The sequence below is a fragment of the Garra rufa genome, chromosome 19, assembly GCF_049309525.1.
Source record: "Garra rufa chromosome 19, GarRuf1.0, whole genome shotgun sequence".
Taxonomy (NCBI): domain Eukaryota; kingdom Metazoa; phylum Chordata; class Actinopteri; order Cypriniformes; family Cyprinidae; genus Garra; species Garra rufa.
Genome location: NC_133379.1, coordinates 24,524,105 through 24,541,433, shown reverse-complemented (window position 1 = coordinate 24,541,433; position 17,329 = coordinate 24,524,105). Strand labels below are relative to the sequence as shown.

The following is a 17,329-nucleotide window of genomic DNA, read 5'->3' as shown; positions in this document are numbered from 1 at the left end:
CGCATGCGCAAAGTGACATATGGTATGCCCATAAACAGTGGCGGTTCTAGACAAATTTGACTAGGGGGGCCAAGAAGGGGCCAGTGTTTAACCAGAGGGGCACATTAAAAAATGACAACAAGTGATATTTAAAGATTATAAACTTTATTTTACTTTAAAATCATACAAACATTTTAGGGATGCTCATATTGACCGTTCACTGTTAACCGACAGTAAGAATTTTAACCGATTTTTACTATAAGTTAAACGGTTTAATTTTTTTTACGTTTGCTGCATGGTGAAAGAAAAAAAATGTTTACTCACGGGCGCGTGTCGACACGTGCAGTGCGGCTGTTTAGACATATTTTGATGAGTAAGCACCTGCTTTACCTTCTCTTAGTTTGTGTAACTGATGTATAGCCTATGTGCTGCACGATAGCAATGGCGATGTTGCGTTATCAGAGAGTGAATCCGTGAATAAATGAATTCAAATTCTGAATTAATTATAGTCTTAAAAGTGCGCGCTCCCCTTACAATCACTGGAAAGCTGTCACTCATACATTACTGTAGTTCATCGCAATCTCTCAAAGTTAATAAAAGGTAATAAAATCACATTTAAACAATACAATTAATCTCTTATTTACATCATGTCTACACTTTCTTTGTTTTAATGAGAGAGTTCTCAGAGGTGTAGAATTTCAGCAGAACTGAACCGGCACTTGATCATGAACTAACAATGAACAGCTGTATATTTTTATTAACTAACGTTAACAAAGATTTTACAAAGCCATTTACAAACTTGATTTAATTATCAGTGTGAAAAACAAAAGTAACACGGTTATGTGCAAGAACAACAAGTCACTCACGAAATGAAATTGTTTTGCTTACCTTCGACTCTTGCAACAGGAGAAATAAATCGTAGCTCCTCTATCCAAGAGTAGTTCTAATTGTTGCTGCAGTGTTTGTGTGCGCCGCTCTAATTTACCCATGTAAGTAGAACGATGCGTCGCATTAGTTCCGCTTTTGGCGCTCGTGTGTAAAACCATGATTAATTAATTTTTTTATTTGGTCAGTAGGGGGGGCCACAGGGGTGGCCAAGGATATGTCTACAGGGGCACGGGCCTCCCTTGGCCTCCGTGTAGAACCGCCACTGCCCATAAATATATATAGAATGACTATACATATAAGACTATATATATATATGACTATACACATTCTATATATATTTATCTATGGGTATGCCTCACTGATCTATATAATGACAGTGAGACTTCAGATATATAAACGCTGACTTGTTATGTGGTGTTTTGTCAGTAAAATAGTATAGTTTCCTATTCATTCAATAGAATGTATGTGAATACTAGGGAATACTAATATGACGCGGTGGCTTCACTTTTATGACGTCATGAGCAATCCAGTTCTCTATTATAGATCAGTGGTATGCCTGTGTAATTTGCATTGCGTGGTGACGTTAGGCGTTTTCGCGTCGTGTGTGACGTAACGTGCATACTTAACATAAAAAGGTCACAGGTGAAAAAAAGAAGGGGAAAAAACAGTAATATGTGTCATGATTCTTGTTTATTTAGTATAATTATGGACATTTTTCTGTTGCTTTGGCAATTCTGCCTGTGGAATATTTAAGCCAATAATGTACATGCGCACATTGCGCAGTAACGGCAGTAAGTATGGCGCGCATGCATGTTATAGACATACCATACGTCACTTTGCGCATGCGCGGTAAACACATACGTGACGTAGTTACCTGACGTCACCGCGCTACAGTCTGCAGCGAGGGGTGTCTCACACTACTGTCTATCAACTATCGCAGGAGTGGCCTCTGTCGGTGTTATGCCACAACGACAGGCATCTGAGAACGGCTCGATATGAGAAGGGGCAAATTATTTTACTAAATTAAAAGAAAATTACTGGGCGGATCTTTGTCATTCTAGGGTGGTTGTGTACACACACTGCTAACACACATTACAGTTTAAACAGCTTGTAAAAGTGCACGTGGCACCGGATGACCCCTTTAAATTAATTGTGCAAGGTGATAGTCAGTATAGTGGTATTTACACAAATACTTAATTCCCCGCATAAGTATGTCTTAACCCATTTTGCACCGGTGTTGTTAGTATCTGATTTGTTCGCGACCCTACTATAAACTGTAGTGCTCTTAATAGATTGTGTCAGTCATTGCTGCGCGTACTGTATGCTCTTTAATTTGCTCATTGTCAGTAGATCACTGCAAAAATGTCCACTCGCATTTGTGTTTTTATGGGCTTGTGCGCTTACAATAATTTGCCCTGCTTAGTAAATCTTACTCTTAATGTAGTTTGTGGCAGGGGTCACGATGTACAGTTGACACCCATAAAATGTTATTTGAATTCAAGTGATGGCCCTGTCTTTTCAAAGATAACTATTTATAAAGCTTTACCTTCTCGAAAATAATGCTAAGAAAATGTTTTAAATCATTTCTGATTTTTAAATCGTCTGGTGATTTGAGTTCCAAATGCTGTAAGACAATGAAAAACATGTGAAAGGCCAAACAAGTTCATAGAATAACCCCTAGGGTTTATTTGCTAAATCCTTACGGACCTGTTGTCAAGAGCAAAAGTGTTATTTATAAGCAGGTTAGTGGTCATTACAGTTTCCATATCTGAGACCATATACTGTACGATTTGACCGCTGGTGTAAGGTAACTTTGAATGGTTTTAGAAATCTGTCTTTTTGCATTTTTGTCTTTTATGTGGTTGATTTTCGTTGACTATATTTGATGAACATGGATAATATAACATCTTTCCCTATCTACACCCTGATGGAACCAAGAGACTCCAAATTATACAGACATATATATTTTACATGCTTTTTGGTGCTCTATATTATGATACTTCTTGTTAACACTTGGGTCAGTGTTGTTATCGTCTTGGAGAAAGCTCTTCATGAACCAATGTACATTTTTCTGTGCAATCTGTGTGTAAATGATATTTATGGAGCTGCAGGATTTTATCCTAAATTCCTGCATGATTTAATGATGAATTCATTTGTGATTTCTTCTTACATGTGTGCATTTCAAACTTTTGTGATCTACAGTTCAATTTTGTGTGACTGTACTACAGTAACTGTGATGGCATATGACAGATATGTGGCCATATGTCAACCTTTAGACTATCATACAAAACTGAACAAATTTACATGCAGCATATTAATTAGCTTCTGTTGGATCCTACCCTTCGTTTACCTGCTTATTGTTCTTGTGTTGTCAAATAGGTTGAAATTGTGTAAATATCACATTAATAAATTGTACTGTGACAATTGGTCTATGGTAAAACTTTCATGTGAATCAACTATCATCAATAATGTTTATGGTTTAATTGTCATGTCATTTTATTCTTGTCTGGTTGGTTTTATTTTTTTGTCCTATATAAAACTTATCATCGCATGCAAAGCATCATTAGAGTGCAGAAAGAAATTTTGGCAGACATGTGTGCCTCATTTGTTTACAGTGATGAATTATGTTGTTGCTCTGGTATTTGATGCCATGTACAGCAGATATGGCTCAAGCAATGTCTCAGAGTATCTGCAAAATTTTTTGGCTCTAGAGATGCTTATTGTGCCGCCTCTTGTTAATCCAGTAGTCTATGGGTTAAAACTCCAAGAAGTACGAAAAAGACTCTTGAAATCTTTTATTAATATCAGAAAACAATAAATATATAGATTTGCTTTTTTTTTTGCTGTAATTATTGTGTCCTATGTAAAGCTTGTCACTGCATGTAAAGCATCATTAGAGTGCAGACGGAAATTCTGGCAGACGTGTGTGCCTCATATGTCTACGGTAATAAATTGTGCTTGTGCATAAAAGTAAATAGGGAAAAACCTGAATCTAGGATTTGCTTTACTGTTTAGAATACAAGTTATTTCCTAACACACAAAACAATGTCAAAGCATTATGGCTTCATTTGCCAACTAAACATGAGGAATACTGGTTTCATTACTGCTGAATTTTATTTTATTTTTAGGGGCCAAGCACCGAAGGTGCGATGGCACCTATTGTATCCGTTAGTGTTATTAGGGGCCAAGCACCGAAGGTGCGATGGCACCTATTGTATCTGTTAGGATTCTTATTATTATTATTCCGCCGCAAGTCTATGGCAGCCCATAGAACCGCTTGCGGGAAAGTTGTATAATTTGGCACACTAATAGAGGACAGTCTCAACATTAACTATAGCAAGTTTGGAGTCTCTAACTCAAACTCTCTAGCGCCACCACTTGTCCAAAGTTTCACTTTCTATTTGCTAATAACTTTTGAACCGTAAGCCGTAATGTATTTATTGTGGTCATATTGTATTGCATAACACTTTTGCTTCTATTAAGGTGGGATATGGGTAAGGTTAGGGACAGGTTTGGTGGTATGGGTAGGTTTAAGGGTGGGTTAAGATCTACGGAATGGGTCAACTGTGTAACTATAAATGTAATTACAGAAATTAATTACAGATGTAATTACATATAGGTATTTTTAAAAATGTAAGCACAATGTAAAAACATGTATGTACACAATAAGTGCATTGTACCAAATGATTAATTTAAATGTAAGCACATAGTAGTTAAGGCCACCTAATGAAAAATGGGCTCAAAACATTTGCAGTTGTGTTAATGTGAAAATAAAGTGACCATGGAGTTCACAAAGCATGTTATAAGTGAACAACATTGTGTCTTCAGGACTGATCTCTATTATAGATCAGTGGTATGCCTGTGTAATTTGCATTGCGTGGTGACGTTAGGCGTTTTCGCGTCGTGTGTGACGTAACGTGCATACTTAACATAAAAAGGTCACAGGTGAAAAAAAGAAGGGGAAAAAACAGTAATATGTGTCATGATTCTTGTTTATTTAGTATAATTATGGACATTTTTCTGTTGCTTTGGCAATTCTGCCTGTGGAATATTTAAGCCAATAATGTACATGCGCACATTGCGCAGTAACGGCAGTAAGTATGGCGCGCATGCGTGTTATAGACATACCATACGTCACTTTGCGCATGCGCGGTAAACACATACGTGACGTAGTTACCTGACGTCACCGCGCTACAGTCTGCAGCGAGGGGTGTCTCACACTACTGTCTATCAACTATCGCAGGAGTGGCCTCTGTCGGTGTTATGCCACAACGACAGGCATCTGAGAACGGCTCGATATGAGAAGGGGCAAATTATTTTACTAAATTAAAAGAAAATTACTGGGCGGATCTTTGTCATTCTAGGGTGGTTGTGTACACACACTGCTAACACACATTACAGTTTAAACAGCTTGTAAAAGTGTACGTGGCACCGGATGACCCCTTTAAATTAATTGTGCAAGGTGATAGTCAGTATAGTGGTATTTACACAAATACTTAATTCCCCGCATAAGTATGTCTTAACCCATTTTGCACCGGTGTTGTTAGTATCTGATTTGTTCGCAACCCTACTATAAACTGTAGTGCTCTTAATAGATTGTGTCAGTCATTGCTGCGCGTACTGTATGCTCTTTAATTTGCTCATTGTCAGTAGATCACTGCAAAAATGTCCACTCGCATTTGTGTTTTTATGGGCTTGTGCGCTTACAATAATTTGCCCTGCTTAGTAAATCTTACTCTTAATGTAGTTTGTGGCAGGGGTCACGATGTACAGTTGACACCCATAAAATGTTATTTGAATTCAAGTGATGGCCCTGTCTTTTCAAAGATAACTATTTATAAAGCTTTACCTTCTCGAAAATAATGCTAAGAAAATGTTTTAAATCATTTCTGATTTTTAAATCGTCTGGTGATTTGAGTTCCAAATGCTGTAAGACAATGAAAAACATGTGAAAGGCCAAACAAGTTCATAGAATAACCCCTAGGGTTTATTTGCTAAATCCTTACGGACCTGTTGTCAAGAGCAAAAGTGTTATTTATAAGCAGGTTAGTGGTCATTACAGTTTCCATATCTGAGACCATATACTGTACGATTTGACCGCTGGTGTAAGGTAACTTTGAATGGTTTTAGAAATCTGTCTTTTTGCATTTTTGTCTTTTATGTGGTTGATTTTCGTTGACTATATTTGATGAACATGGATAATATAACATCTTTCCCTATCTACACCCTGATGGAACCAAGAGACTCCAAATTATACAGACATATATATTTTACATGCTTTTTGGTGCTCTATATTATGATACTTCTTGTTAACACTTGGGTCAGTGTTGTTATCGTCTTGGAGAAAGCTCTTCATGAACCAATGTACATTTTTCTGTGCAATCTGTGTGTAAATGATATTTATGGAGCTGCAGGATTTTATCCTAAATTCCTGCATGATTTAATGATGAATTCATTTGTGATTTCTTCTTACATGTGTGCATTTCAAACTTTTGTGATCTACAGTTCAATTTTGTGTGACTGTACTACAGTAACTGTGATGGCATATGACAGATATGTGGCCATATGTCAACCTTTAGACTATCATACAAAACTGAACAAATTTACATGCAGCATATTAATTAGCTTCTGTTGGATCCTACCCTTCGTTTACCTGCTTATTGTTCTTGTGTTGTCAAATAGGTTGAAATTGTGTAAATATCACATTAATAAATTGTACTGTGACAATTGGTCTATGGTAAAACTTTCATGTGAATCAACTATCATCAATAATGTTTATGGTTTAATTGTCATGTCATTTTATTCTTGTCTGGTTGGTTTTATTTTTTTGTCCTATATAAAACTTATCATCGCATGCAAAGCATCATTAGAGTGCAGAAAGAAATTTTGGCAGACATGTGTGCCTCATTTGTTTACAGTGATGAATTATGTTGTTGCTCTGGTATTTGATGCCATGTACAGCAGATATGGCTCAAGCAATGTCTCAGAGTATCTGCAAAATTTTTTGGCTCTAGAGATGCTTATTGTGCCGCCTCTTGTTAATCCAGTAGTCTATGGGTTAAAACTCCAAGAAGTACGAAAAAGACTCTTGAAATCTTTTATTAATATCAGAAAACAATAAATATATAGACTTGCTTTTTTTTTTGCTGTAATTATTGTGTCCTATGTAAAGCTTGTCACTGCATGTAAAGCATCATTAGAGTGCAGACGGAAATTCTGGCAGACGTGTGTGCCTCATATGTCTACGGTAATAAATTGTGCTTGTGCATAAAAGTAAATAGGGAAAAACCTGAATCTAGGATTTGCTTTACTGTTTAGAATACAAGTTATTTCCTAACACACAAAACAATGTCAAAGCATTATGGCTTCATTTGCCAACTAAACATGAGGAATACTGGTTTCATTACTGCTGAATTTTATTTTATTTTTAGGGGCCAAGCACCGAAGGTGCGATGGCACCTATTGTATCCGTTAGTGTTATTAGGGGCCAAGCACCGAAGGTGCGATGGCACCTATTGTATCTGTTAGGATTCTTATTATTATTATTCCGCCGCAAGTCTATGGCAGCCCATAGAACCGCTTGCGGGAAAGTTGTATAATTTGGCACACTAATAGAGGACAGTCTCAACATTAACTATAGCAAGTTTGGAGTCTCTAACTCAAACTCTCTAGCGCCACCACTTGTCCAAAGTTTCACTTTCTATTTGCTAATAACTTTTGAACCGTAAGCCATAAAATCAAAATTCCAATTTTCTCTGAATCCTTGGGTCATGCCGAGTCGAATGAACACCAAATTTCAAAAATCGTAAGGATTAGTTTTTTTTCTATAATTAATTGTTTGTAAAACCTACTTTTTCGAACTCGTCCTAGACGGTTTGTCTGATTTTCACCAAAATTGGCTCAGATCATCTTCAGACCATGCAGCAAGTTATGGAATTCAAGTTGATTGGACAAACCGTTCTCGAATAACGCGCTAATTAATTCTACGAAAAGCGTTCAAAAATGGAAGTGAGGCCATATCTCTGCAACGCTTTGGAATATTGAGACCAAACTTGGTGTGTGTTATAATAACCATGACCTGAGGATACCTGCAGTGTTTCGTCACAGTGCCACCTAGTGCTCAGGAGATATGAAAATTGGCTATTTTTGCTTATAACTTCTTAGTGATTTGGCCAAAAATCTCGAAACTCGTCCCGTTAGATTCGGAGGTGCATGCCGAGTCGAACCATATCCAATTTTCCCATGTCAGCCATTTTGGGTGTCGGCCATTTTGAATTTAGCTTTAAAATGCTGTATCTTGAGAACAGATTAGCGTATCGTTTCGACAATAATTACAAAAATGTTCGGCACCATGCCCTGAATGTACATAACAATTTTGGGGCCAGCGCCACCTTGTGGTCAAAAGTTATAACGAAATTTCGAAAAATGCTAATAACTTCTGTAAAAAAATGGCTTATTGTAATAAAAGTGATCTCAAAATATTCATTGGGTCAGGCCGAGAACATTGATACCAATTATGCCAAAATTGGCCTAACTTCCTGTTCGCCATTTTAATGAATGTAGAAAACCTACTTTTTCGAACTCCTCCTAGACCGTTAGTCGGATTTTCACCAAATTTGACTCGGATCATCTTCAGACCATGCTGACAAAAAGTTATGGATTTTGTGTTGATATTCAAAACCGTTTTCATTTAACGCATCAACGAATTTGCTGGAAAGATGCCAAAGTGCATCGGAAGCTGTATCTGTGCAAAGCTTTGAGATATTTGCACCAAATTTGGTATGTGGCGTTACCACCTCACACTGATCACAACCCATTAATTTGGTGGCAGCGCCACCTATTGGTCAAGAGTAATGAAGCATTCATTAACCATTAGTTTTAAAATGATCAAAAATGCTGATAACTGTAGATAGCATTAGCCTATTGTAATGAAACTGGTCTCAAAATATTCCTTGGGTCATGCCGACAACATAGATACCAATTATGCCACAGTTTGCCAAACTTCCTGTCCGCCATTTTGATCTATGTTGAAAACCTACTTTTTCGAACTAGTCCTAGACCGTTTGTCCGATTTTCACCAAAATCGAGTCAGATCATCTTCAGACTGTGCTGACAAAAAGTTATAGATTTTATGTTGATAGATGAAACCGTTTTCGTACAGCAGCTCTATAAATTTTAGGCTTGATGTGAAAATGACTCTAAGGCTATATCTTTGGAAAACTTTGACATAATGACACCAAACTTTGTGTGAACGTTTGTCATCTCACACTAAACACACCACATCGATTTGATAACAGCGCCACCTGTTGGTCAAACCTAATAAGCCATTAAATCATATCAGTAGGCATTCTACATCATTTTTCTGTCGTTTTGACTAAAATCATCCTAAAATGGCTTCTTTTTACTTATTGTTGCAGTTGGTTTGCTGTTCCTGCCATCCTTAGCTCCTCATTTTCCCATTTGAGTGCTTGGCCCTGTAATTGCTGCTTGCAGCTATATTTTGCTTTTTTATTTGTTGCTGGGCCAACTTTTTTTTTTTAATTTAATGTTTTCATCACTCATTTCTAATACGATACATTAAAATGCGCAAAAAATGTGACGTAACTAAAGTTCCAAATTGCAGAGCCGATGCAAACATATCTGCATGGCTATGATCAGATGTTTTCTTAACTGCTGAAAGTATTTATACCCCTTCTTTTTTCACATTTCACGATGTACAGTAGCCTGGAAAAATCCAGACCATAATCTATTAAGATGCATTTGAAACTCTCACTGAACACAATTGGATAACTCCAGACCAATCGCAACAATAAATGGTGTGACGTACCCAGAGTGATGGTGAACATGAGTGGATTTCAATGTTATAACATAAACAATGTGACAAGATTAATAACTATTAATTACGACAGCCGAATCAATCTCATTAAAACAATTAGGTCCGATCAAACTATTCATTAACTATCAACTAATATGTGGATAGACGCTAGCGTTTCATTCAGCAGCGAGACATATCGTCCTGTTCAAGTTAGGCTACTGTATTACTATTGAATAGTTCCGTTTTTCATTACAGTGAGTTTACCAAGTGACTCTTACCATTTGTAAATGAGATGGACCTCATCCACCACAATCCCGATCAGGTTGTCCCGGTAGACCTTGTTCGATAACATTTATAGCAACTTCTTTTTTAACAGCCATGACTCGAGACTGCCGAATGCCATCTGGCATTACCCGCTTCGGATCTGTTCCTCTTCATGCTTCGTTACCAGCGGAGCTAAATGATAGATTAAACTCTTGCCGTATCCAGTCGGCAAAACAGCAAAAACGTCCTTCTCGCAAAGGAACGATTCGAGCGCGGTTTTCTGTTCCTCTTTTAAATGAAAAGCCAAGTCTAACTCGTTCTTTTCAGCGGCCAAAGCCGTTTCAAACAACTGGTTTTCATCTGTAGATCTCTTACAATGTTTACTAATGATTCCGTACGTCGCAGTGGTGTTGTCATCAGCTTAGCTCGCCTCTGGCCCGCCTACATCAGATGCACCGATTTGATTGGTTCCCACAATTGCTTACGTATTGCAGTAACATGCATCATTGCTCGATGCCAGAGTGTCTTGCAGAGACAATTCAAATTGTGCTCTCGCGAGACCTCTGGATTTCCAGGGTAGATGTACAGTAGACACCCATAAACATTTTGATGTGAGCAGTTTAAATTCAAGTGATGGCCCTGCCTTTTTAAATATGAATATTTTACCTGAATATTTAGATGAAGTTTTACCTTCTCAAAAATAATGCTAAGGGAAATTTTCAAACCATTTCTGATTTTTAAATCGTCTGCTGATTTGAGTTCCAAATGCTGTAATGCAATGGAAAACATGTGAAAGGCCAAATAAGATTATAGAATAATCTCTAGGGCTTATTTGCTAGATCATCACGGACATGTTGTCATTAACAAAAGTGTTATTTAAAAGCAGGTCAGTGGTCATTACAGCCTCCAGCCTCTATATCTGAGACCATATACTGTAAGATTTGACCACTGGTGTAAGGTAATGGTTGTATGGCTTAAAAAATCTGTGTCTTTTTGTCTTTTATGTGGTTGATGAATATGGATAATCTTTTCCTACCTACACGCTGATGAACCAAGAGACTCCAAATCATACAGACATGTATATTTCACATGCTTTTTGGTGCTCTATATTATGATACTTATTGTTAACACTTGGGTCAGTGTTGTTATAATCTTGGAGAAAGCTCTTCATGAACCAATGTGCATTTTCCTGTGCAATCTGTGTGTAAATGGTATTTATGGAGCCGCAGGATTTTATCCTAAATTCCTACATAATTTATCACTGGATTCATATGCGATTCCTTCTTACATGTGTGCATTTCAAGCTTTTGTGATCTACAGTTCAGTTATGTGTGATGTACTACAGTAACTGTGATGGCATACGACAGACACATGGCCAATTGTCGGCCTTTAGACTATCATACAAAACTGAATAAATTTTCATGCAGCGTATTACTTTGCTTCTGTTGGATTCTACCCTTCGTTTACATGACTATTCTTCTTGTGTTGTCAAATAGGTTGATATTGTGTAAATATCACATTAATAAATTGTACTGTGACAACTGGTCTATGGTAAAACTTTCATGTGAATCATCCGTCATCAATAATATTTATGGATTTTTTGTCATTTCATTTTATTCTTGCTTGGTTGGTTTTATTTTTTTGTCCTATATAAAAATAATCATCGCATACAAAGCATCATTAGAGTGCAGAAGGAAATTCTGGCAGACATGTGTGCCTCATATATTTACAGTGATGAATTATGTTGTTGCTGTGTTTTTTGATGCCATGTACAGCAGATATGGCTCAAGCAATGTCTCAGAGAATCTGCAAACTTTTTTGGCTCTAGAGATGCTTATTGTGCCGCCTCTTGTTAATCCAGTGATCTATGGGTTAAAACTCCATGAAGTATGCAAAAGAATCCTGAAATCGTTTGTTAATATCAGAAAACAATAAAGAATACACTCACTCATTATTGTTCTGTTTTCTTGCATGTACAATGTTAAAGCAAAGGATTAATTACATTTCTGAAAAACTGGCATGCTTTAGGAAAAACTGTAATTTTGTTACGAATGACTAATGGTAAGTTATGACAATATTATGTTGAATATTGCCTTGGGTTGGACAGTATCATTTATTACTATGTCCAGAGTCCTTCTATTGTCATGCCGGTTGACACTGTGTAAAAATCACATTGATAAAATGTACTGGTGCTGGTAAGTAGTAAAACTCTCATGTGAATCAACTGCCACCAACAACATTATTGACTTTATTTATTTTTAATTTATTTATGCATTTTTGCTGTAATTATTGTATCCTATGTAAGACTTGCCATTGCATGTAAAGCATTAGAGTGCAGAGAGAAATTCTTGCAGACATGTGTGCCTCAATATCAATTACAGTGACATGTTTTCTCTGTCATGTACCATCAACCAGAGAAAATACAGCAAAGCTTTTCGTGGCTCCTTGTGCTTGTGCATAAAAGTGAATAGGGAAAAACCTGAATCTAGGAAATGCTTAACTGATTAGAATAAAGGCTATTTCCTAACACACACAAAAAGCTTGATATCACAACTGGAGCAGGCAGTGCATTATGGCTTCATTTGCCACCTTAGCATGAAGAATTTTGGTATCATCATTTGCTGAAATCTTGTTACTTGGCCAAAATGATTCATGCTCTAAACCAAAGGTTTAAAATAAAATATTTGCAAATGGTTTAAAGCAGTGTTATAAAGCAGCCATCACTATGCAGAAACACAACTAACCATATAGAAAACAGATGCTTGAAATGGCTTGCTTGACTTGAAGATGAGCAAAAGTTTTACACCTTATATCAACTTTTTTATCATTAAAATAGCACAGCCAGATCTGATGCTGATGTCCGTGTTCACTGTCCACATGCTGCCTGTTTTTTTGTGTCTACATGGACTACAGTATGCATATGTGATTTTGAGCACTTGAAAACAAAGGTCCAGGTAATGCACACGCGCTGAATGCTTCCATCCACTCTCACTTTTAGTGGAGTGTACTTTGAACAGAGAAGAAAATTAACTGCTTGAATTGATCCACACGGTGGCAACACTAGGCAACAACAACAAACCAGTAAATATGGCAATAACAACAGACATGCATGTCAACAAGTGCTTGCACAAGCAGGATAAGATACCAACAGTTTTGGTTTAAGAGTATAAAGATTGTAATAACTTCTGGAGAGAAACAGCACAGACATTGGCTAAGGATGAAGATTCAGGTTCTACGTATGTGTGTCAAATGGCTGTGCTTGCACACACTAGGGGCCACATTACTAAACAGGGCAAATTAGCACTAGAGCACAATTCCATAATGTGTGATTCTATGTGTGATTTACTGACAAGGTGCACATTAAAGAACAAAAACGCAACATTATTTCCATAATGACCAGCGCAATCTACCAAGAGCAGCACAAATTACTGCTTTACAGCGTTAAAGGAACACTCCACTTTGTTTGGAAATAGGCTCATTCTCCAACTCCCCCCGAGTTAATAAGTTGAGTTTTACCATTTTGAAATCCATTCAGCCGTTCTCTTGTTCTGGCGATATCACTTTTAGCATATCTTAGCATAGATTATTGAATCTTATTAGACCAATATAGCATCACGTTCAAAAATGACCAATTAGTTTTTATATTTGTCCTATTTAAAACTTGACTATTCTGTAGTTATATCAAGTACTAATACCGGCGGAAAATGTAAAGCTGCGATTTTCTAGGCCGATAAGATTAGGAACTACACTCCCATTCCGGCGTAATAGTCAAGGAAGTTTTCTGCCGTAACATGGCTGAAACAGGCGCAGTAATATCACACAGAACATGTGGAAATGCTAACCTGGGAACTAATTTCAGGCGCTGCGTGATATTACTGTGCCTGTTGCGTCCATATTACGTCAGCAAACTTCCTTGAATGCAGTACGAGTCCCGAAAAGTGAAGCCAAAACGTTTTGATTGCCCCCCGGTGGCCGGCTGCAGTATAGGTCATAAACCCCACCCTCTCTATGTAATCTAATGGGACATGAGCCAAACTAAATAATCGAATTACACTTCAAATTTTTTTTTTTCCAAAGATGGTTTCCATCTTGTGAGGTAGTTCTTATAATGCTGATTCATGTTCAAGTGTTTGTTTTTCTAATAAGTTTTAGGTAGTTATTTGATACTATAAAAACAGGGTGTGGTGTCATGATTGTGATCTTGCGATTGGGTCTGTGGGAGTTTGGGCGGGAATTTGATACCGTGGCTCCACCTCACAACACTACTGCGCAGACTCTGGCTCCAAACGAATCTCTACTGTGCAGACTCTGGCTCCAAATTACGCCATTTTCCCCAAGATGGCAGCGGCCATATTAAAGGGATAGTTCACCCAAAAATGAAAATTTGATGTTTATCTGCTTACCATCAGGGCATCCAAGATGTAGTTGACTTTGTTTCTTCAGTAGAACACAAACAAAGATTTTTAACTCAAACCGTTGCAGTCTGTTATGCATATAATGGCAGTGAATGGGCACCAAACCTTTGAAAGTTAAAAAAAAAAACATGCACAGACAAATCCAAATAAACCCTGCAGCTCGTGACGATACATTGATGTCCTAAGATACGAAATTAACGTTTTTTTGCGAGAAACTGAACAGTATTTATATTTTTATTTACCTCTGATACTAAGCAATGTCCAACTGTCCTGAGTGCGTGTTCAGCATTCGGCACGTTACCTGTGTACAAGCTCTGGCGTAGTATACGCAAACAATCTTTATGCTCTGTGTAAACAATGAGTGTCGTATACACGCGACACATCGCTTCCGGCATTCGTGTATACTATACACTTTGAAAACCTTTTTTTTTTTTTAAGTAAGCATTTACAGGTCCTAATAGCACATTGTTGTGTTAATTAACTGCTAAAACATACAAAAAGTTAACCTTTTTGTTATTGCCTAAAACAGTCACGTGTAAATGCCCTACCTAAATGACAGTCTTTTTGGGTGCTATCCCTTTAAGAGACCTTATTGTTTTTTATTTTTTAATCTATGAATACCATACCAATACAAAAAAAAGAACAATAATTAATGTATTTAACAATTATAAGTATTATATCTAAAAAAAATAAAAATAAAAAAATACTAAATTAAAAGATACACTGATGTTTCTTTTTTAATTTCTTAACTTGTGGAAATGAACTGAATGAAAGCTATATGCATTTTTATGTAACAGTCTGCTGAATGCTTGTCTTCGGTGTATATTTTTGTAGACTTTTACATTTCTTTTACATTTGTAACAGAATATACTAAGAAATTAAACAAATGCAAATTTATACTGAAAATCACATCTTTATGATTTATGATTAATAATTGAATCCCTGAGGTGCATATGCTTGAGTCTCTCTGAGAATTTGCTGTGAGGGAAAAAGGCATATATACGCATGTGAGTTGTCTTCAGAGCCTCTCCGTGGTTGTGAACATGCGGGATCAGGACTCTGGCTTGGTAATAGTTTGCTAGTATTAGCAGTTTTGTGTTACTTGAGATTTAATTGCTATTCTTAATTTGAAATATTTGGTGATTGTAAATAATCAAATATCAATTAATTTTTTATTTTGTGGTACAGAGACACATACAGAGATAAGGAGATACCCCTGACACTGTAAAGCGCTTTGAGTGTCTAGAAAAGCGCTATATAAATGTAACGAATTATTATTATTATTATTATAATGGATAATATTACTTATTTTGCAACCTACACCTTGATGGAACCACAAGACTCTAAATCATATAGATATATATATTTCACATGCATTTTCTTAATTTATAGTCTAATATTGTTTTTGAACAGTTGCCTTTGTGTGGTCATTGTTTTGGAGAGAGCCCTTCATCAACCAATGTACATTTTTCTGTGCAATCTGTGTTTAAATGGAATTTATGGAGCCACTGGATTTTATCCTAAATTCCTACATGATTTAATACTGGATTCATATGTGATTCCTTCTTACATGTGTGCTTTTCAATCTTTTGTTATCTACAGTTCAATTAAGTGTGAATATTCTACATTAGCAGTGATGGCATATGACAGACATGTGGCCATATGTCGACCTTTAGACTATCACTCAAAGATGAACACACTTTCTTGTGTCATGTTACTTTTCATTTGTTGGACTGTACCATTAATCTCAACACTCATTGCTCTGATCCTAACAAATAAATTGGTATTATGTAAAAATCACATTGATAAACTGTATTGTGACAACTGGTCAATGGTAAAGCTCTCATGTGGATCAACTGACACCAATAACATTTATGGACTAATAGGCATTTCATTTCATTTTTGCATTTTCGCTGTAATTATTGTATCCTATGTGAAGCTTGCCATTGCATGTAAAGCATCATTAGAGTGCAGAAGAAAATTTTGGCAGACATGTGTGCCTCATGTAATTTCATTAGTTAATTTCAGTGTTGCAATGCTTTTTGATACAATGTACAACAGATACGGCACAAGCGATTTCCCAGATGATCTGCGCAATTTTTTGGCTTTAGAAATAATTATTGTGCCACCTCTGTTAAATCCTCTAATCTATGGTTTAAACTTGAAAGAGGTCCGCAACAGAATCTTGAAATTTTGTATAAATATCTTGAAAAAATCATGATAAAATTCTGTTCTATGTGTTTTCTGCATTGTATTTTATCTTAAAATAGTCTTTATATAACATTGAATTCTCATTGTAAACAACTGAAGCATAAATGAAAGACTGCTCATGTCATTTTATGCTGAAACATACACCAAAATGTTTATAACAACTTTTATTACTGTGAAATATGCTAAATTTAGTTTATTTTCAGTTTAATGTTTTCTTTGTCAAATATCATCAATCAGTTGATAATGCAAACAAAGAAAAGCTTCTCACTCATGTATCATGTATCATGTCATTCATAAAAAAGTGAATTAGAAAATGCAGTTTAGATTTTTATCCATCATGATTTATATTGCATATTGTATAAAAATGTATTCAGATACCTCTAAAATGTATTTAACTACCTCTGGTAACTACCTATTTATCATTTTTTATTATTATTTTTATTAAACTAGGCTGTAACTGGATTTGATACAAAGGCATATTGTATTTTTATCTTAGAGAGAGTTTTTTTTGCAGAGCCTTTGACATTCTAAGTACTTTGCCTTTTTAAGAATATGGAGTACATATGAACATATATGGTACAATATGTTATACAAATATATATTTGTATTTTAAAAACATACTCTCTAAAAACGTTTTGAAGGGTGCACATGTGTATGCAAAATCTTACACCAATTAAAAAAAAACATAAAATGTAACATGTGAGAGAGCCCTCTGCTATAAACATTAAAAAGCTGATCAAAATCATTCTAGATGCTG

General features: G+C 36.2%; 3 protein-coding genes and 1 pseudogene across 3 annotated transcripts; all 4 read left to right on the top strand.

The window, feature by feature from the left end:
• Positions 1–2,758: 2,758 nt before the first annotated feature.
• On the top strand, positions 2,759–3,685 carry LOC141293098 (olfactory receptor 2A12-like). The gene has a single exon (XM_073825150.1). The coding sequence runs from the start codon at positions 2,759–2,761 to the stop codon at positions 3,683–3,685; it is 927 nt and encodes a 308-aa protein (XP_073681251.1).
• A 2,376-nt stretch (positions 3,686–6,061) lies between these two features.
• Positions 6,062–6,988, top strand: LOC141293099 (olfactory receptor 2A12-like). Its single transcript, XM_073825151.1, has one exon. It carries the CDS (start codon positions 6,062–6,064, stop codon positions 6,986–6,988), a length of 927 nt encoding a protein of 308 aa, XP_073681252.1.
• Positions 6,989–11,057: 4,069 nt separating this feature from the next.
• On the top strand, positions 11,058–11,881 carry LOC141292023 (olfactory receptor 51I2-like; annotated as a pseudogene).
• A 3,771-nt stretch (positions 11,882–15,652) lies between these two features.
• LOC141293083 (olfactory receptor 4S1-like) lies at positions 15,653–16,582 on the top strand. The gene has a single exon (XM_073825136.1). The coding sequence runs from the start codon at positions 15,653–15,655 to the stop codon at positions 16,580–16,582; it is 930 nt and encodes a 309-aa protein (XP_073681237.1).
• Positions 16,583–17,329: the final 747 nt, after the last annotated feature.